This window comes from Mastigoproctus giganteus, chromosome 10, assembly GCF_048544385.1.
Source record: "Mastigoproctus giganteus isolate SK-2022 chromosome 10, ASM4854438v1, whole genome shotgun sequence".
NCBI classification, from domain to species: Eukaryota; Metazoa; Arthropoda; class Arachnida; order Uropygi; family Thelyphonidae; genus Mastigoproctus; species Mastigoproctus giganteus.
Window position 1 is genome coordinate 177,114,568 of NC_143584.1, and position 23,096 is coordinate 177,137,663.

Genomic DNA, 23,096 nt, shown 5'->3' on the forward strand with positions numbered 1-23,096 from the left:
ATGACTGAGCGAGCTGATTTCGTTGAGGGCTGGTCGGATCTTAGACGTTTGGTGATTATTTGTTCTTCTGCTATCTTTGGGTAGAATGATGAGCCTATCGATGATGGGAGCATCTAGTCTACCGAAATAAGCTTGGAGAGAGTAATTATATTGCGAGTAGTGATTATTTGTTTCCAAGGGGTCATTCCATTCAGCGAATGCAGTATAGCCGTAGCGATAGTAAGGGGATGTCCTGAAGACCTATTCAGGGATCGCAGCAGCCAATACTGAAGCCCCAAGAACTGCTGCAGGTAGGTTGGAGGAGCGGAGGACCAGATTTCCGATGTATAGAGAGCCACGGGTACAACACAAGTTTGGACAAATCTAGATATTAGTTTCTTATTGCCGTAACCAACCAGTTCCTGTCGAGCAGACCAAAGGGTTGCGTGGAATTTGTTCCTTGCTTCCTTGAAGTGCTCCAGAAAAGACAGGTTCGAATCACACACCAAACCGAGGTCCTTGTGGGAGTTGACATGCTTTATTTGATCTCCATTTATAGAGACGTGCATTGAGAAAGCAAATGAATATAAAACACCATTATGCCTGGCATTTGTGGATTATGAAAAGGCATTTGACTCCATACAGCATAAGGCAATGTTTCGGGCATTGGAAAGACAAGGCATTGATACCCCATATATTATGATTTTGAAGAAAATATATGAGAGTGCTAAATCCTTTATTAGACGAGACAAAGACAGTAGCAAATTTAAAATCGAGAAAGGAGTTCGACAAGGAGACACAATATCTCCGAAGTTGTTTACTGCTGCCCTTGAGGAAGCTTTCAGAAGATCAGACTGGTCGCAGAAAGGAGTCAATGTGAACGGAGAGTACCTAAACCATTTACGATTTGCAGATGACATTGTGGTCATAAGCCACGATCCCAAAGAATTAGAGGAAAATCTTAATCAGTTATGCACAGTTAGTAAGGATTTTGGACTAAAGATGAATATGGCTAAAACAAAAGTAATGATGAACAAGTATGCCACGGAAAGGGAAATAATGATTGAAGGAGCAGTAATTGAAAAGATGGAGTCATATACTTATCTGGGACAAGTTATTAGCTGTAATAATGATAAATGGCTGGCAGTCAAGAGAAGAATAAATTTTGGATGGATAGCATTCAGGAAATATAGTCACATACTGAAGAGCAATATCCCAGTTTGTCTGAAACGTAAAATAATGAATCAATGTATACTCCCCACCATGACTTATGGAAGTGAAACTTGGGCACTCACCAAAAGAATGGAAGAGAAGCTAAGAACTACACAGCGAAGAATGGAACGAATTATATTGGGAATCAGACTGTTAGATAAGAAGAGAAACACATGGATTAGGCAGCAAACTCACGTAAAGGACATTCTTATCAAAACTAAAGAACTAAAATGGTCTTGGGCAGGACACATAGCTCGAAGACATGATGACAGATGGACTAAGAAAATAACAGAATGGTACCCAAGAGGAGCTAGAAGAAAACCTGGAAGACAAAGGCGGAGATGGATAGATGAAATTCATGAGTTTTTGAGTAGTAAATGGATGGCCAGTGCTCAAAACAGAAGGAACTGGAAAGTTGCTGGAGAGGCCTTCATCCTGCAGTGGATTGAAAATGGCTGATGATGATGATGATGATGATGCATTGGTATTATAATTTTCCTCTTTGCGAAGGTCATTCTGGCAGATTTTTCTGCATTTAGCTCGAGTCCGATGTAATGCAGAAAGGTGTTTATCTCATTTTTTTTGTTTTATTGCAGCTCTTTGGACTGAGAGCGCTTGTTCTGGCTGATCCGAATGAATGAAGAGCTTGAAATCATCGGCGTAAGAGATCATGTTTTTGAAATTTGCCAGAAGTGGTTCCAAAGCAGCTGCAAACAGTGCTGCTGACAGAACGCCACCTTGTGGAACCCCTCTGCAGACAGTAAAGGAACGGGAGAGACCATTGTGCTCTACAAGCCGTCTTTCGTTCAAAATTTTACTGAGTACGGTGAGCAGGTTATCTGAGATCCTGAAGCAGTTCTTCAGGATGTTTAGTAAGGATGTGATGGAAATCCTGTCATATGCAAATTTAACGTTCAGAAAAATTATGTCGAGCTGAATTCGAGAATTCAAAGCTTCCTGTATATGAAAGAGAGTTTGAAGGAGATTGGTGGTAGTAGACCTTTCATGTTTCCGCAATGATGGAAACAGTGCTCCATAAGTTGAGTAAGGATTGTCTTTTCAAAAACTTTAAGGAGCGAAGAGCCCACTGAGATAGGACGAAAATCCTTCGCAGTTTTTGGCCTCGAATTCTTCGGAATGGGTTTGACGCGGTAGAGTATCCAAATCTGGGGCACTGCCGAGGTTCGTAAAATTTCATTAAAGATATGTAAAAGAGCATCCCCAATGAAGACACAGGATGTTTTAACGATAAACAAAGGAAATCAATCAGGTCCGACAGTAGCTTTGTTCAGTAACTCGTTTATTACTTTCATCAGATTCTCCTTTGTGATGTTAAGTGTAGACAGGGGAGTAAAATCACGTAATCGAATGGAGATGGGAGGATTCGATCCTTTCTTCACATGAGGCGCACCAAACGTATTATCGGCCCACTCAACGAAAAGGCTTTCATCCATCTTAATATCTTTGCAATGCTCTGAAAATGGCCGCTTTCAGCAAACTAATCTATTAGCTATGTATCTATTGTTGGCCTGTCGCTTTTGCTTCAGGAAAAATGCTCGTTTCTTTTTAAAGCTAATGAAATCACTTGTGGATCCAGTCCTCTTCCATTTCCTAAAGGCACGTTGCTTATCCAGAAAATCGGGCTTCAGATCTCTTGAGAACCATGGTTTTGTCCATTTAGATATTCTGATGGTTTTTGAAGCTTCTTGAATTGCCATTGTCTTTAGGAGGGAAGCCAGACCATTAGTGGCTTCTTCGATCGGTAGGGTAGAAAGTGCCGCCCAATTGGTTGAGGTGAGAAAACTTATTATGACGTCTTACCTGATGAAATTAACTGAGAAAATGGTTTTGATTAGGACTTCATCATCCCTAGGATGCATCGACGGGAACTTAAAAGCAAACGTAAGTGGTTTGTGGTCTGAATTAAAAGTGAAGGTCGGTATTGTGGGCAACAAATCTGCAGTACCATGAAATACTAGGTCTAACGCTTGGTCGCCCCTTGTAGGCTGTGACTCAAGGAAATCCAACCCTAAATTTTCAATGAAGCTAATGAAGTCTCTCCTAGTTTCCGAGTGTCTTTGGGTGGGCATATTGAAGTCCCCTCTAAGAAAGGTAGAGAAGACTACCTTAGTATAGACCTAATATTATTTTTCGGCTGTAAGAGGAACTAATGATAACGGCATTCAATCTGATGTTATACTAAGGCGATTAATTTGTATGAAGCGTAGTCAATCTGATGTAATATATAACTTTAAACCTGCAATCTATCCAATGGGAGGGTCTTAAGGCTTGTTGGCCTTTCATCGGTTGGTGGGTAGGGACCCTGGAGTTGCAATAAGGGCAACCCAGTTATCAAGTATAACTCCGCAATATGAGAGATACCTTCGTTTTTGTGAAAGTTGAAAGATGTCCTAAAATACCCATTCTGTATACAACTTTATTGTATTGTTTTTGATTATTCTGCGGATGCATTGAAATAAATAAATAGCATTTCCTGATGCGTGCGCATCCTGAAAAATTACCACAATTCCTCTAGATGCATACCATGTCATTTCGGACCAGTGATTCGAGCGAAAGTTGGTCATATACGCTATTATCTCGTGGCCAATCAGTAGAATGACTAATACGTAGGTTAGTGCAAATGCATCATTTTAACATAGCCATCTACCAAAGTAGTTAAATTAATTAATTAAATTGGCATCGTTTTGGTTTTATCTCATATTTTGACAGCCTTCACAACGAGTTGCCATGGTATTGTACTACCTCGAATAAATAACACTTCACCAGTGGAGAAGACTACTGTTATTTATTATCAGCGGATACCACAACCCAGACAGCATCGTTTCAAAGCTTGTTGGCTTCTCTTCGGTGGGTGGGCAGGTATCCTGGTGTTGCAATAGTGACAACCCAATTATGAAGTATAACTTCACAATATGAGGGATGCCTGATGGTGCGTAGTGATATAGACTATAAAGTATTTAAGGGCAACTCGTTGTGAAGGCAGTCACAATATGAGATATAACCAAAACGATGCCAATTTAATTAATTAATTTAACTACTTTAAAGCAGCAGTTATGTGCAAAAAAATATTTGCAAGTTCACTACGGGTCTAATGATACCTTCCCTTTAAATATATTGCAAAATCTTCCAAGGCGTTGGAAGACTCTTCAAGAAGATTCTGCTCAGAGTAAACTCAAGTAATAAGAACCACGATATGATGATGATGGTCAACTTTTTCAGCTGTCTGTGTTACAAAAAAAAATTCAGAGTGCATCCTGGAAATAATGCAGAAACCTTAGTCGTTTATTCTGTTGAAGCTATGGAGTCTACAAATGCAAATTTCTCTTTTATTGACCAGGACAATGGTAATTTTCTGATGGAACCCACAAAGAACTCGATAAATGTTCTTCCAGTAGGACATTACTCTACGTTTATCACTAAAAGTCCAACGTTCAACCCACTGCTGAAGAGGTAAAGAATTTTGAAAAAAAATCATTAGGTTTTGCAGAAGTTGTAGTTTGAGTTTTAATCAGTTGAATGGAGCCATTCCTGACATCTCTCTCTTTTGATCCTCAATCAGTTTTATTCATTTAATTACATGCATCGGCAGTGATATCAGCATCTAATTAGAACTCTATTTATTGACAATGAGTCTTTTTAAAAAAGGTATTTTAATACAAAGTGGATCATTAATATTGTAGCAATGAGGAACTTATATTTCCAACAAATCCCGCTGATTTTCAACTTTATATGGTTCCAAAAACCGACATCTTACTCTTAGTATGAGGGTTTTGGAATCAATTTCAGATTTTCTGTACTTTTTATGGAATTTCTATCACGACATCTCTTTCAAATACATATAGAAGGCAACATCTCTTAAGAAGAACTCAGCACTCGAAATGCTGCGACAATGCTCTGTTTTTGAACTCAACTTTGGAACGAAACTGTCATCAAATAAATCGTACTCATGCTATGTACAAGTGTCTAGCAGCAAAATGGTTGTAATCACTGTCCTCCCACATTGCATTAAAAAGGATCCGAATCTGAATTTATTCACAGTGGACTTGACAGCAAGACAATGAATAATACCAGTAAGTTTCCTCTACTGCAATTCCTTGAACATTCAAGGCATTCATTGCATACGCGACTTTCTAATTGCATTATCACTAATTGCATCATTTAGACTGGCTTGCAGTTTCTCCTGAGAGCCATAATAGAGAGCCATGTGAAGCATCTATTCAATTCACAGCATTAGTTCTTTGTGTTGTCATTGTTAATTTCCATACAGTGGTTACTAATTAGCATGCTGCATCGTTGTATAATATCCGGTCATGGTATTACCATTGAATTGATAAGAGCTGTAGTCACAGCCAAGAAAACTCATGAACTGCCGTGTCAAGCACCCAACAGTGCTACCAAAGATCCTCCATAGGAACCTAACAGCAATTGGCCTGCAAAAATCGACTTTATCTTAAATTAAATGATTGAAAAACCTTTATTTTAATTATAAACTGGTCTTTCTTTAAATTAAAGTTTTAACAAATGTATTGCGAGTTCAACTTTAATATTAACAAATTTATCCACAGCCAATGGAATCCACACAGGTCCCACAAGTTCCAGGCTGGGGAGTGTTGATTATTCTGTTATTGCCATTGCCTTAATAATACCTGTTGCCATCGGAATATACTTCAAAATCGTAGATGGAAGGAAGAGGACAACCGAAGAGTATTTGTTGGGTGACAAAAGAACTGGAATCCTTCCCATTGCGCTTTCTTTCATGGCTACTTCAATATCTGGAGTCACTACTGTTGGATACCCATCAGAGATCTACAGATTTGGAAATGATCTCGTTTATCAAATTATTTTTTATCGTCTGGGGATTATCCTAGCTGGGTTTCTCATTATACCAGTCTACTTTGGAGTTTCAAAATTCACAATAAATGAGGTACGTATGTCCCAAGTTACTATTGAGCAAATTAATTTTATTTTCGCATTAATTATGGTGTTTAAATATTTTAATATGTTAAAATGTATTATATTAGATAGTAAAGATTCATATCAGTATACAGTGATAAGTGCATATTGATATGAATCAATGATCAGGACTGGATTGGGGTATATTAAACTTCTTATAAAGACAATCTCTGTATCAAATAGAAGTATACACAGAAGACAATCAGTTAGAAGAGCAGCCTGAAACCTGTCCACCAATCTTTGGTCTCAGGAAGTGAACCATAAGGGTTCAAGGGCCTTAATTTATTCCCTCAGGAAAAAATGTTGTGTCACGAAGATGATACCTTGGATATCAACTTATAAAGCATCTATCTGTTGAAATAAAAGGTGTAATCTTTTAATAATAGTTTTCTCTTTTACAGAAAACACTGATGATCTTATAACATTCTAATAAAATATTTATGTTCAGTATTTGCAGCGAAGATTTGGAAACTCTTTAAGGACATTGTGCTCAGTTGCATTTTTGATTCAATCGGTAAGTTAAGGCAATTTTCTGGATTTCTTTATACATAAACTTCCATTAATTTTAAGATATCATTCTTTTTTTCTCCATTGTCATTTATTATTATCATTCAAATAGCAGATACCGTTGATGTGTTTATTTTATGTTTTACAGATTCTCTATTCAAGTGTCATTTTGTATGTAACTTCCATCTGCTTAAACAGCGTTACAGGAGTACCAGATTGGATATATATCTGTACGGCAGGGGTTGTTTGTACCACGTATTCTGCAATAGTAAGAAATTTACTTTTTCCTACGTACCAATCTGAGTGCTTTTGAAGAATATATATTATAAATTCTATACTACTAATCCTCCTTACCAATCTGTGTGCTTTTGAAAAAGTAAATACGTATCTTGATTTGTTAAATGAAGTAGAATATATTCTAGAGTAAATGTTATGCGAAATGAACCACTATTTGTTTTAAAATCCCTTAGAGAGTTATGATTTTTAATAATTGCGATAATACAGTTGGACAATAAGCAAAGACAGGTACCTTTTGAATCGATGAAGAAGTGTTCTCTGCTATTCTTAAGGATGCCACTCTCATTTCCTCTGAGTACCCGTTTCAAATATCAAAATGCTCGTGCCAGGGGAAAGATCATTAAGGTAGTCTTTCTAGGTTCACTAGATGGTGGCGGTCCATTCTGTAGTTAGTGGTGCATGATGTTTCCAGCAGTTGACTTTTCTAAACAGAGTGGCTGTTCCATTCTGTTTACTGTCTTGCAAATGGTCATGCACGCTATGTGACAACTTACTCTCATTCTTTCATCTTCCTGTCAATGAATGTGCCTACCTTTTATATTCAACTTTTAACCGCTCCTACCATCTACTGGTAGTAGCTATTAACTGTCGGCCTCCGTAGCCGAATGGTCAGGAGCGGGAGTGCAGTAGCACACGCTCTTTGGGTATACCGGGGTTCAATCCCCCTTAATGCTAAACGCCATCGATCTGCCAATCCGCGTGGCAGATTATGGTCCATTTCACTCAACATGAATCACTGAGGAGGCTTCCGTCCTGCAGTGGATTGATAATGGCCACAGTGTACTCTTTTTTTTTTATACCATCTGATTGTCGGATAAACCTTAAAATAATCCATTACATCTCAAGAATGAGTTTTTCCAATGCATGCAGGGCATTGGAACAAATAAAATCCCAAAATTAAGGGGTGAAAAGTGATGAATATTAAAATCTTCGATTTCCATAACTCAGATTTTTGCTAAGACAACCTGATGTCTAAGGAACACAGCACGAATGTTGATTGGTTATTCTGCTTCAGATAGACGGAATTCTAATAGACTATTCTTGTCGAACCGTGCAGAATCCACTGTTCTCAGACCAGTGCTCAATGGTTTTATTGGCATAAACTCGGAAATTTTCACTCACAACACCGGCAAAAAGATAATCGGTAGTAGTAACCTGCGACCGAATTGTCTAGAAAATTTTTAGCGAATCAGATTTGGACAATTTCACTTTGAGTTTGTGACATTATGAAATTAATTAACGAAGGTTTCTGCCACTCTCCGGGTGGAAATATATCGAATTCCATCGCAAGTTTAGTCCATCCAATAAATGTAATACGGGTTCTTGCGTAGAGAATCCTTCTAGTCTTATTGTTGTTCATGGGCCTTTCTAAATATAATTCACGTTTCATACTAAAGAACCAAGAGGTGTTATAATAGGAGAGAAAGTGAAACAAGGTTTATTAAACCAAAAAACGCTTTCAGGTATTCGGGGCAAATTCATGAACAACACATATAAGTTGCATTGCTAGTTCTGGAACTCTTTTTCAACTTAAAGGTCATGAAGATTTGCTTGTTTTATGATTAAAGAGAATATCGAGGATGTGAATTGAACTCACATCTCTGCAAACGATTGGAAAACGGCGTTAATTTTTCCCCAACTAAGCTACGACGGAGGACAAGGACACGTATTATTTATAATTAAATCAGTGGCTAATTTCAATCATCACTTCTTTTTTTGTAAATTCAACTACAGTAAGAGCATGAAATAGCATAAAAATTAATCCTGCTAGATTTTGATTAAACATGGGCGAACCCAAATCTTGAAGATAAAAGATAACAGCGATAATCCCGAAACGCGATATACACTGTTTTCCAAAATCATTGGAAACCTTTCTGATTGCAGAAAATTGAATGCAACTACGAGATACACCAATATTGTGCTTCGCAAATATGCCCAGCGATTATCTCTGAATTCATCTCAAAGGCAGAAAGACAAGTCACACGACGTGCTCTTACAGCCCGCTCCAGGTCAAAATGAATGAGTTGTATGGCTTGAAGAGACCAAGAGCGGAACATTTAGAGGGCAACACAAAGGGCCGATCTTAACCAAAATGGATATCTTTCGGATTAACTAGAACGTCAACTACAAGTCCTCTTCGTTAGTACAGCCCCTGAATTGTTTTTCAAATGCCAAACTTGATATACAACAATGTATTCATAAAACCACTTCAGGAATTTTAAATCTGATAGCTTGAGAGTGATTCAATTCCATTACGACAAACAATATATTTTTGTTTTCAGGGAGGAATGAAGGGTGTCATATGGAGCGATGTGTGGCAGGCGGGTTTGATGTTTCTTGCTGTTCTTCTGCTTTTGGGAAAAGGAACAGATTCGGTTGGTGGTTTCGGAAACGTGATCGATATCGGATCCAAAGGAGGCAGATTAACGTTATCCGGGTGAATGTAAAACAACCTCATAATAGTATGATTAGTAGGAGCTGCAATAATTTAATTGATAAGAGGATCCGAAATTATATTCCAGCTGTCTGGATAAGAAATCACTTTCTATATCGGTGATAACTGCAGCTGCCACGGATGTGTTAAAATGTATTAAAATATCCCCTCCAGAGCAATTGGTTCTCATTAAATGACAATTGGTTTCTCAGAGCAATTGGTTGCTAATTAGGCTCAAATACGACTGTGTTTATGTAATTGCATATTAGAGTAGAAATAATATTGGACTATATGTCAATATTTTAACATTCAAATTTTCAAAATCATACTTGTGCCAATTAAAATTAAAAAAAAAAATTCATAAAACAAGTTAATACTCCAAATAAAGAAAAAATTATTCTTAAACACAAATATTTTAGTTAAAAATGGTGAAATATTAACGGAATATCATTTGATAAAAATTAATCTTTCAGATTTGAATTCGATATGACCAACCGCTACAGCTTTTGGAATGGGATGTTGTGCTCAACAATTTATGGAGCTGCATATCAAGGAACAAACCAACTGATAGCACAAAGACTTTTAGCCACGAAATCGTTTTCACATGCCAAATGGTAAGAAAAGCGGCATTATAATAATCTTCCCCTTATTTTCTATCCAACATCCCCATCCCTTCCAATCCCCATACTTCTCAATTCTTATCCCCACTTACTTTCCCTAAACACCTTGGAGTTCCCAGGCTTGCCTGATATCCCCAATAAGAGTCTCAGCTAGGAAGTGGACAATGGTGCCCCTCCTCGTGGCCAATATTGGGAGTCAGGGGGCAAAGTCGCCAGTGCTGGCACTCAACACTCAACATAACAAGACACATACTTACACACCTACGTACATACACTTGTCGGCCTTCACCTTTTCAGATACTACAGTGGCATATAGGGGAACCCTGAAGACCGCAATAGAAACGAACATACCTTGACACCTTAACCTTGTAACCCACATCCAAAAATTTCAGCCCTTCATGCCCTCCCCACCTTATCTTACTACTGAACAAAACCACGAATGGTTAAACCAAATAGAAAAAAACTTATCGGCAAAAAGATCTAAACCTCCAAAACACTTCCCGATTCATTTAACAAACATAGGTAGTTCCAGTTCAATCTCAATGATATCCATTTATACTTACATTCTGCCAAATGCCATGTACTCTTTCTGAGAGAATCCGAATCATTAGCTGATTCAACTCCTGCTCATCTCAGTTATTCGAATTGTATGGCTTCAGAGGGGATACTTCTGCATATATCTATTCTGATATCGGAGTTAAATCAGATTGGATTAACACCGATCACAGAGCGATTACTTTCAACTTAGGTTGTGATAGAAGTAGATTTATTGAGCCTCATTCCGTTACAACTTCGAAGATTTGCAATTAAGCACGCTGGTTTTGGGGAAATTTGACAGATGTTTTAGGACAATTTTTGGTGAAATGTCATTAGCTGAGTTGGATAGGATTGATGCATTTGATTTGGTTCAATTATTACAATAGACGTTATTCTGTTATACACTACTTCCTAAACCCACCGCTGTCTAGGAAGATCTTTTGACTTGGTCTTTCACAAAAACCTGAGCTCAAAGACCGGAGGTTATTAGGGAAGGACCAACAAAGGAAGAAAGACATGTGTTGATCGATTGATTGCTGTCGCCCTCAGAGTCTAAACTGGGTGAATCACTCCTCCCTCCAATTTGTATGAGTGATATTTCAATGGTGTATATTTATTAAGAGCCATCTGCACAGTTTGTTCGATGAGTGAAATATTCTACCTTCTCCCACAATGGATTAGGCAGATGACCTGCAATAGGTGTGTGTGTGTGAGAGAGAGAGAGAGAGAGAGAGAGAGAGAGAGAGAGAGAGAGAGAGAGAGAGAGAGAGAGAGAGAGAGAGAGAGAGAGCTGGATGCCACCTGTCCTATGAGCAAATTTTATCAGATAATTAAGACTGATTTAGTAATAAGAATATTAATGTTGTTAATAACAACATAAAACAATATATTATTATTATTTTTTATTTCTAGGACCTTTGCGATTGGACTAGCCCTTAATGTATGCTTTTCTTTCTTCTCCGTTGCTCTTGGTTTCGTGATGTTTGCTAAGTTTTATGGATGCGATCCACTTCAAGATCCGCGAACTTCTCTGTCCAGAGCTGACCAAGTAAGTAACTCAGTTTACAAAACTAAAAGAAACATATCTAATTGTATATTATACTTTTTCACATACACTAAACTTCCGATTATTCGACATGATTGGAGATAATATTTTCCTCGTCTATTTCCAAAATCAAAGGAAATCTCCTAAGTGTTTTAGGGATAACTATTTTAACGCATAATTATTCTTATGCGTTAAAATAGTTTTTATTTTTTGAAAAGTAAAGCAATTACGTTCGCTTTTACCCTTTGCATTCCTTCTTCGTTATGGGGCAACGTTGGGCCTGAATAGGGGTCCAACGGCTAAATGACCAGATGAACAACGGTACATGACACTACACATGAACAAATCACACACATCGGTCTCAGGTGTTGATAGCAAGGTTTTCCCCCCCAGAAACTGGGGTTCTTTTGTCCAGCAAAACAGGTAAATCGACCCAGAGAACACGGACATCAATAATCTAGGAATAGAGCATCGGCTAATTACAGCCGCGATGGAAGAAGTATTTAGAAATTCCTCCACTTTACTTCTAAACTGAAATCCCGATCTCTCCAATTGACATTCGTGGAGAATTTCAGTGAGAGATCTGTTCATTTGTTGTAGGTTTCGTTTTTCAATTCTATGTCTGTGTGACAATGTGTTGGTGAAAGATAAGATTTATTAAGATTTCCCCTTTTTCTTGCAGCTCTTTCCGTATTTTGCTATGGTGTTATTCTCCAACTCTCCTGGATTGCCGGGATTGTGTGTGTGTGGGATCATAAGCGCCTCGTTGAGTACACTTTCTTCTGCTATCAACTCTTTGACCACTGTTACAATGATGGATGTAATAATTCCTCACTCTTCCTTCGAGCGCATTCAACAGCACAAAGCTTTCATCGCCAGATTTCTTGGTAAATGTATAAGATTTCATTGGCATGCCTTTTTATATTATAGTGAAACATACCAATACGAAAATAATTTGCATGAAAATCTCGTTTTTGAAATTATATATTGCAATTTTCCCTCATATATTTCAGCATTCTTCTATGGAGTTCTCTGCATCGCTTTAGCATTTCTCATTGGATTTTTTGATGGCATCATCCAAGCAATGATAGTTCTGACTGGATTGATAGGTGGACCAATGTTAGGCGTGTTCATCTTAGGAATATTTACCATCAGAACAAATCAAAAGGTGATTATCATTGTTTTTTTAAATAAATAAATATAAAAAGAATTTACAGTCTTCATCATATTCGTCAATTTGTTTTTTTTCGCTTCTATTAATTACAAAAGTTTAAAAAATATATTCAGTTTAAGAAAAAAATCAAGAACAATTTAAGAAAAATTTAGTTCACTTGTGAATTATTAAAATAAATTAAACGTATTAAGTAATAATCTCTAACAAAAGTGTTCAGTCCATGGTAAGTTTACCCTGGACTGAATAATTATAAAAATCATTCTGTTATTTATAATCTTAAAAATAAACGGTTGTCTCTTCTATAATAATGTTAATCTGTGTCTATTATTTTAGGGTTCGATGGCGGGGATCGTCACAGGAATTGTAGTTGGTGCCTGGATGGCATTCGGAATTCTATCAGCGAAAAACAAGTCTTCACACGCTTTGCCGTTATCTGTGGAACTCTGCAACCACACAATAGCCGGGAATAGTTCCTCTCTGGTAGATATCCTTCAACTGAGCACAAACACTTCGTGGGAAAGTTCAGAACCGATAACCACAAAGTTTACAAGTATGGTGAAGGAAAAAGAAGAGTAAGTAAGGATGTCCATTCATTATTTCAGAAATTTGGTACCTTGCGTTTATTGGCCATCATATTATTCTTATAATTAAAAGTAATTAAGCCTGATATGTTTACAGTAAATGACCTTTATAAAAACAATAAAATTTAATAATGCATTTGTAGTTCCAAATTGTCCTTGAGGTTGACGCAGACATTCTCTCAGATAGGCCAAACAAGCTGTACTTGCTACCTGGGAGTCTAAAATGTAGATGCTGATAGAACTGATATTCGAGTGACACTCAAATCAAGTGGACCCAAATTGGTCCAAGTGGACTCCACCATTGGTGCTAAACAATGCAAATTTAGACTTGTCAGACCCACAGTCATGAAGAAGCCAGTTTCTTCACCTCCTGCCATATAATTCGGCTGGAAATTTGCCTTCACTGTCTAAATTCAGTTTTTCAGTTATTGTTGCACATTGGACTTTCTATTCTGATGCACAATTTGCTAAAGATTCCTGTGGACTCGTTCTTGGACTATCGATTTTCTGGCGCATTTCTTCCTTTTAAAGCTGAATTCTTCTATTATGCTTCACTCTTTGTATACTTTTCAAATGACTGATTTCGAAACGCCAGTGAATTCATTTGTTTTCTCAATTGTAGCTCCTTCTAAACATGAAAAATTATGGCTTACTGAAACCCAGAAGGATCATCTGTCTTCCCCATGATCTGTACGACTAAGAAACTCAGTACAGTATTTATAATGTACCAAGGAACCTCTGATCATGCCAGGTGATAAGAATTTCCAAATTTTTTTATATTTTCTGATGATACTTTATTTTCAGTTTAGATTCCCAAACATAAAATTCAATGACAATAAATGCAATTGTGCCAATTTAAAGGGAAATTTAAATTTTTCTCTTTATATATGAAAACTTTAATTTAAGTACATTTCTTCTTATTTCAGTTACGTTTTTCCCCTATACAAAGTATCCTACATGTGGATCGTTGACTTTGGTTTCCTGACAACATTGGTGGTTGGATATATTGCGAGTCTTCTAACAGGTAAGAAATTAAAGCAGACTTCTAAAGATTTTGAATATGCACAGCATCGCTGGTGAGTGTTTGAATATTTAATGAATAAGAAGTTCAAATAGTTTTCTTTACACTCAGATCTCTCTCTTTCAAGATTCAGTTCATTCCATTTGAGTGTTGTCAACCTCTTTAAGTCAATGTGTACTTTTAAAAATTAAAATAAGTAAAAGGAATCAAACAACACCATAAAAGGGACATTTCATGATTATATAGTCTAGAAACGTGCAGACATCAGCGCCCCCTCCAGCAAAAGATGAATAAAATTCTATTAAAATGCCTTATATCCCTCTGACATCATGAAAAGATATCCGAACCATCCTCATGACATTTCCAACAACGCAGGCTCAAATCTCCTCCAAAATAAATCCGAATATAAAAATCAGCGCCATCTATCGACGAAAAGAAAATTAAATCAGGGTATAAGCAGCGCCATCTATCGACTAAAATTAAATTAAATCAGAATATAAGCAGCGCCATCTACCAACAAAAAGCAACTAAAATTAAGATATATCCAGATACAAAAATTGGTTGATTTCTATATTTCAGATATAAAGATTTAGAGAAAACAATTAATTTGTATTTTTACTTAGGTTCCAACAAAGAGGTTGAGCCAAAGCTCTTAAGTCCGTTATTAAGAAAATATCAAAAGATTCCTGAAGCAAATGAAATGTAAGGATCCTTCTTTCCCTTTCTGTTGCATCGCATTAATATAAATTCTGTCAATTTGAAAAGTTATTGTAGTATTGGGAAAGGTATGTTGAAATGAAGTGAATGAATCTGATTTTGTCAATTATTATTATTATCCTATGTCTAAAGCGAAACAAAAGAGTATCTGTTTTGAAAGTGTTGTTATCCAAAGAGATCCAATAATTAAATGGCTTTTATTAATCATTTTCGGCTGTGTGGCTTGGTTTCGAGACTGATCATAATATGAGCGAAGGCAATGAAGGCCTTGAGAAAAAATAACTCAGCTACTGTCTTAAAATAGTCCAAAAAGTGTCTCCTACTGTAAGGTGGACCGGGCAAAGAGCCTACGTTCTTTGCCTGGTTCTACCGAATACATTACCCGCTAGGAGACATTATCAACAAAACAGAGATGGAAAAATGTAGCAATTTCTCATAGGTTTCGCCATTGCCTTTTATATAATCCACATCCAAAGATGTTACATTAATAATAGTTTACAGAAACCATTATAGGTTTCATGAAAAAGAATGGTTATCATTTTATTTCAATCATCAAAATCGATACACAAGAATTCTTTACCAGGGAGGCTATAATTAATCTGAGATATTTAAAATTTACCTAGTTTTATCATTGAATTAAAATTAAAGCAAAGAAATTCGCTGAATTTTAAATTTCCTCACTGACTTTTGCGAATTATCTTTCTTCTTTTCGAAATAAACTCCATAAATATGCTAAATCGAGGAACCCACTTGTAGAAACATTCATTGAAACCCTTTCTTGTTAAGTCTTTGAGTAAGGTCTTTGGGTCAGAGGTTCTCGGACGAACTTCGTTCATTTGTTTTCATGTCTACTGTATGTCTTAGTATTAGTAGTGAAAGAACGCTAAATCCCCTCAAATAGTTCAACTTGTTCCCCCGTAAGTTATTGAAACTATCGACTTCCATAACAGCGGACGAACGCTTGTTTCATTAATCAATTACTCATTGACTGAAGGCAAACTTCTGCACTTCTATTCTGAAACCACCCTCCTTCCTTTTGAATTCATGACCTCGTGTGTGCACAGTCTCTGCAAAGAGAACAACAATCCCATCAGCATTCAGCTTCCTCAATCCTTCCAAAGCCTTATATATCTCAATTATATCACCTCGAAGGTTGTTACTCTCCAGATGCTCCAATTATGTGAACTGAAATGAAGCCGTTCTTCGTAAGCGCATCCCTTTGTTCCCCTCACCAGCCTCGTTGCACTTCTTTGTACCAGTTCCAGCAACTTTACATTCTTATTAAAATGAAGATTCCAGATCTGCATATACAATAGAATTATCACTTCCTTATCCCTACTGATAAAATTCCTGTATATCATTGACAAAACCCCATGAGCGCTCCCAGTAGCCTGTCTCCACTGCTCTGAGAACTCAATATCTGAATGCACAATTACCCCAGGTCCTTTTCATTATCTTCTATCCTGAGTATAGTACTACACAGATGGGAGGCTAATCTGCGCTACTGTTACCCGTATGCAGGACCTTGCATTTGTCAATGTTAAATTTAAACTGCCATTTCTGTCCACATCTGACTGATTTTTTATAAATCTTGTTTCAGTAGCAAAACTTGATTACTATCATTAACCACTCTTTCAAACTTTGTTTGGTTCAAAACTTAGGCATTAAATTTAGTATAGTTTCATTAATATTATCACTAAGTACAGACAACAATGGGGCCGACAAGGAACTCTGTGGGACTCTACTAATATTGGCCCACGTAGCGCAGTGTATATTGATAACACCACTTTGTCTTCTACAACTCAACTGGCCCTTCATCAACAGCAGTAATTTTTCTTAATGACACCCTGCTCCGATTGGCACAGCAGTCTTTTATGTGCAACAGTATCAAAAGCCTTCCTGAAATCCAAGTATATGATAGCCCTGTCTCTCAGGTCACACATGATAGCCCTTTAACAAATCCATGCTGTGTCTGCAATATAATTGCATCCCTGTCTAAATGGCCTTGCATTAATTCGTTAACTAGACACTCCAATATTTTCCTTGGAACATACGTGAAGCAAAGAAGTCTGCATTGTTCATGTCACCGATTGATTCCTCTTTGTGAATTGGAGAAATATTAGCATATCACCAGTCCATAGGGACCCAACCCAGCGATGCTCTCATAATTGTGGCCAAGGGTTTGCTTATCACCTTCTTCGCTGAACTCCCTTAAAAGAATTGGATAGATCCCATCCACACCAGGTGCCTCTTTTATGTTTAACTTCGACAACTTCTCCTCAACTTTCCTCTCAGTTATTACAAAATCATTTAGCCCTGTTAAGGTTTGACAAATTTCTGGTATCCCCGTTCCTAAAGAATTTCTCATGTGTGAATGTAGTTGCAAAATACCCATTCAGTTTTTCAGTAACCTGGACAGGATCATCAATAGTTATATCATCAATATCAAGTAGACCAATTTGATTCATCCCCTTCCTTCTAGCGTTCACATAAGCAAAGAAGTCTTTGCTGCTTTGTATCTACCATAGACTTCTGTATCAACTGATACTTTATATGCATCCCATGCAGTTTATTTCCTCTTCCACTTGTCTCATCATATAAACCAAGCCTCGAAGAGTATTTCTTAGTTGGTATGAAAATCCTAGAATTTCTATGATTTATTTTTCTGACTGCTTCCAATTTAGAATTTGCTGTTGGTAACGTCATTAGTTGAGTCCACTGAATAGAATTTACAATCTGGTTGAGGCGACCCTTAATGGTAGTTACTTAAAGTTATATCTTTGGAGTGAAGTGGAAGAACAAAAGATCAAAGAGCAGCCTGGTACGAAAATGGACAAAATAGCAGTGTCAACAACACTGAACATTTATCTCTAACTGAACTTTGATAATATACCTTTATGTATAATGGATTTTTAATACTCTTATTTCCTTTTTATCGTGTCCAAAATTTATTGTGGCAAAATCCAAACCTCCATCTTATAAATATGTTAATTAAAAGTCGTGTTTTGCACAACATGATAATTTATGAATACTTTTCTTAAATAGTGTACAATGAAATAAAGCTTAGTTTAATACTTCAACTTTTCTTTAATTTGAAACAGTTTTTTTAAAGTTCATAACAAAGTTGTGAATTCGATTTATGTAATACTGTTAGTACCTTTTTAGAGAATTCAACATATGTTAAAGTATATATATTTTTATTTTTCAGAAAATCAGATGAAAATGTACCTCTCAACAGTCTATAAATTTCCGGGCATTCAACGAGTCTTGAATCTTCGCTTTATTTCTAGAACGTTCTCTATGTTCAGGTCACTGTGCAATAGTTCAAATTAGGCCAATGAGAATCATTTTAAAAACCTCACAGTTTTAAGAACATTATACTGATGTTTTCTTGTGTGTTAAGAGCCAAATAAACTAAGGGTATGAAGCGTGAGTATACTGTGTCTGTGAATTGCTTTAATGCTCTTGGCAGTTTTGCATTTTTCGAAAGCAAAACCATGCAATCCCGGGCTGGGACCAAGCCACACTAGAAATAAAAACCATAACAGTTCTTGGCTTCATTGACGGGACTCGAACCTGGGCGTTTTCCTGCCGGTGTAGGGTAGAGAGTGATAAATCTAACTGTAATACCTGCGAGTGTCTTATATTAAACCATCATATGGAATGAAAAACAAAAATTATAAGGAGATAAATCCGATGATCATGGTGGATGCAGCATCACACTGATGGATCGCTTTTCAAGAAATTCTTGAATAGAAATCGACTACTGACAAACGGGTGAATTCATGCTCTATTATGACTAGATAAATTTCCGAACAGCATACAAGTCGAGTTCTCCACAACTCCTAAATTTCAAGACACAACACCAGTCCCCGAACGTCGGTCGCTCATCTCATAAAATATTAAGATGACATTAAAATTAAATTAACAAAAGAAAACCCTGAAGTCCCGATTTTTGTCTTCTCAGTTCGTGGGAAAGAATGGCATGAATAGAGGCAGTTGATGCACACACCGCTAGATCCGTCTCTCAGTAATTAACCGGAGCATTAAAGTGGTGAATGCAGTACATGCTGGCTTGGATGCGACGAAGAGAATACTTTTTATTTTACAGACTGTCCGGTCCTTCGTTGAATATTCCTTACTGGAAGGAACCTCTGGTGAATTTGCATGTAACTAGATTGTTTCGACGACGCCCTTTGTCTACGCTGAGTGATTGGGGGGCATGGGATGTGTGGGGTTCAGAATCAAGTGTCTGTAGTGTCGATTAACAGCAAATTTTTTAAGTCGGCATCGATGTCCTGGATTCTTCCGAGCATCTGGTAGAGTAGGAAGCGATCTGATAAGTGAAGAGGGCAAATTGTTGAGGTGGCTCTGAGCTGGGCCGGCGGAATCCTCCTGCCACAGAGATCCCAGAATGAAGTAGATGTGATGACACCGGTCAGCATCTTTATCGTGATTACCAGTATTCTTTCTTCAAAGAGAGGCTAGCCTGGGAATTCCCAGGGCCAGGGCCATTTCAGTCGTACGGGCTTGGGGTGGTATCCTGTGTTTGTAGGTTACCCACTTGAGGAGTCAATACTTCGCTGTCCAGATGGGTATTGTGTTCATGGATGCTGCCGAGCTCGAGATTTCTGCTACATAAAGTAGCGGAGAGTATATGATGGTCCTGAGATATCTTGTTGCTGTGGCCTTGTCTGAGACGTAATGTAGGTGCTGTTTCGCTCTTCATTTCAGGTGCGCCGCCTGCCTGATGAGTTTTTAGATGTGATGGTTAAATGTCAGCTTTTTGCCAAAAACTGCACCCAAATCTAAATGATAGGAAACAGACGGTATAGTACTCTGTTGATCTTTGGCGAGATGGTTGTGGGCTCTTTCTTCAAGGAGTAGAGCATGCACTCAGACTTTGCTGGGTTGATATTAATTTGTTTGAGGTAGCCTACTAGTGCGCGGAGCACACTGTTAATTTCCTCTGTGGTCATATTGGGTCTGCATTTGTTTGGATGATGGTCAGAATTTTTACATCGTCAGCATAAGAAAATATATCTGGTCTCTGGATTATAAAACGGGAGATGCTGGCAGTAATGAGGAGGCTGGAGAGGACTCCCCGTTGTGGCACTCCTGTAGATATTTGTTCTGTATAGATCTTTCAGAATTATGGAGTATGATTGTACGGTTCTGAAGGAGTGATGAGAGGAAATGCAATGCATCCCCACCTATGGAGTACTTCATGGATTCCATCTGTATTAAATTTATCGCAATTGAAATAATCACTCAGAACCATCAGATTGGTATGGCTCTCGTTGTACCCCAAGGTAACGTTATTCGAATATTCCTTTGGGCTAGAATTTACCTTTGCTCGTGTGGTGATCATGAGGCCTATAGTTGTCCTATAGCTCATATCCATCGAAAATATGCAGAGTTTTTTTCTTCAATTGTAGTAGAAAAGTTACTCAACAGATGGGTACTGTAGTATGCTATTATGCTCACATTAAAAATTACTTTCTTGACATCTAAATGAAATCTCCAATAAACTAACAAAATCTAAAAACGTAACCAAAAGTAATTATCCATATTTAAATATAGCGTTATTGAGGGCCATCCGTGTTATATCAATTCAATGCCAGGATTTTTTTTATCAAAATAGAGATAAACAAAATAGAGATATCAAAAGAGATAAACAAAGAGAATGCTATGGTAGGTATCAACAATTTGGGTTCTATTAATTAACCTGCATCCACAAAAGACCCTTTCATAATGAAGATTCAGCTCAAACACCAATTCTCGGTGTTGCTGTATCTGTTGCATCGTGGTCCGCAATAAACCGTTGTCCTATAAGTCAAGAACAGCTTTTAATGATGGTGAGAAACATCACCATTACTTTCTACACCTCTTTCCATGTGGGCAGAGGATGGAACCTTGTTTGTTCTTGAATACAGAAGCGAAATCATAGAGTGTTATATGAACCTATTCTGGGGATAAAGTTATCCTTTAATTCATTGGATTTGGGCGTATGTTCGAGCTTAGCCAGACTCCCGAACTTAATTTCAAAACGGTGAAGGTCATTTCTTAGCTGACTCATCAGACAAAGATATAGCATTTGGGAATATTGTCTTGGTTATTTGTCCTTTTTCGATAGACGTCCATTTGTCCCGTCATCTTGCAAGTAACATGTCAACATTGTGTTTCTCAGATTTAAGCTCTATCAATGGGTCAGTTGTTATGCCTTGAAATTCAACTGATATACCTTTACATACGTAATAACAAAAACCTCAAAAGCAACATGTAAATCTAGAGGTAAATTTCCAAGGTTGTGATGGATAATGAGCAGCAAACATGGAGTGAGGTCAAGAGGAGAATGTTGTACGAAGAATAACTATGATTGCATTGTGATAAGTATATTACCTCTAAACTATAATCCTGCCGCATTGATCATGATAGGAATGATAACTGCCTCTTAAAGTAAATGGAAAGTTTCTTATTTAATTCTGGTCTTGTCTTATTATTCTTAACATCGTAGCAATAAAATGTTTAACTTTGATTGAATGATTTTGCATATGTGCTGAAAAATAGAAATGGTGATTAGTAATTCACCTTAGTCCTTAGTATTTGCTAGTTTTGAAAAGATGGGATACTAAATTATTCAGCTATTTTACTCCGAAGACTTTCCCACGAAATGCATGCGAGAGCTCTATTCCCACTCACCTCATTTCCTTGCGAGTACACTGAGCGGACAGAAATCACACGGGATCCCTATCTAATAAGTGGTAGGCCCACGTTTCGCCCGGATAAGGGCAGTCACACGAAGAGGCAATGAGTTCACTAGTTCACGAAAGCGTTCCGTAGGTATTTCCATCCACGCTTGCTGCACTGCTGCCCATAATTCCTTAGCATTCCTGGGTGGAAGATGAGTCCCGTTTCCCGTTATTTCGATGACAGACACTCACCCGCCAGATGGAGGGTGCGTATCTGGGGGGGGAAAACCGGACGAAGCTATGCATCCGTCATGTCAGCAAGGAACTGTTCAGGCAGGAGGACAATGAGTAATGGTCTGGGTCTCGTTCAACTGGCACATGTTGGGATCTCTGGTACGTCTAGGCGCATCTCTGAACGCTCCAGGTTACGTGTCCATCCTTGCAAATCATCTGCATCTCTTCATAGTCATCGTGCACCCACAGGGCAATGGACTCTTCCAGTAGGACAATGCGCCTCGCCCCAGAGCCGTGGTAACTATAACATGGTTCGAAGATCATCCTGCAGATTTTACAACGGTGGAATGTCCTCTCCGTTCACGGAACATGCACCATGAAGAGAATCTTCCGGCTGTTATGGAAGAGTCCGTTCGAGCTAACTGGAAACGGGACTCATCGACCAGGAGACCCCATTTCCAATCATCCAAGGTCTAGTGCCGATGTTCTTTCGCCCAGTTGAAGCATAGATACTGTGTCGTGGTGTTATCAATGGGACTGTGGTAGGTCGCCAGCTCCCATAACTTATTGCGGCTAATGATCACCTGATGGTCTTGGTGGAGACGTATCTGGAACCTCCCTCGTTGAAGTCGGCAGTGCTTTGTGTCACTGTCGCTTTTCAGTTGGCTGAAACAATGCGAGACAGTCGTCAACAGCTACGTTCATCCACCACCTTTCTCCGCCCACAGCTCTGTCCACTATGAGATGTTATTCCGGAAATGGTGTATTCCCGATACACTCCTGATACTGTCGGACGAGGAGAGTGCGATTTCTGTACCACCTCCGCGATTAGAGTGAACCATGAGTGAGGCAACCACTATCATTCCTCTTTCAAAGTCGGTTAACTCATAGCGTTTATCATACTGACATTGAATTACCGTCTAGGTGAATGCAGTGTACCTATACCTGCATATATACCTGTCAAACGGTGGGTTCGTCCACTATTGAGAGGAGACAGCGCGGCGATGCCCAGGAACCAGGTATCCCATGAATTCTGTCCTTTCAGTGTATATCTCTAATTACAAGTAGCTTA

At 38.0% G+C, this 23,096-nt stretch overlaps 1 protein-coding gene across 1 annotated transcript in view; it reads left to right on the plus strand.

The window, feature by feature from the left end:
• Positions 1-18,431, plus strand: part of LOC150079557 (putative sodium-dependent multivitamin transporter) — a 62,430-nt gene extending 43,999 nt beyond the window's left edge. Inside the window, exons 3-13 of the mRNA XM_090383110.1 lie at positions 5,778-6,136; positions 6,614-6,679; positions 6,821-6,940; positions 9,252-9,406; positions 9,877-10,017; positions 11,473-11,608; positions 12,288-12,492; positions 12,619-12,773; positions 13,113-13,351; positions 14,287-14,384; positions 18,307-18,431. Of these exons, the coding sequence (XP_090239236.1) occupies positions 5,778-6,136; positions 6,614-6,679; positions 6,821-6,940; positions 9,252-9,406; positions 9,877-10,017; positions 11,473-11,608; positions 12,288-12,492; positions 12,619-12,773; positions 13,113-13,351; positions 14,287-14,384; positions 18,307-18,431 (1,799 nt within the window). The remainder of the gene's footprint in view (positions 1-5,777; positions 6,137-6,613; positions 6,680-6,820; positions 6,941-9,251; positions 9,407-9,876; positions 10,018-11,472; positions 11,609-12,287; positions 12,493-12,618; positions 12,774-13,112; positions 13,352-14,286; positions 14,385-18,306) is intronic.
• The last annotated feature ends 4,665 nt before the right edge of the window (positions 18,432-23,096 follow it).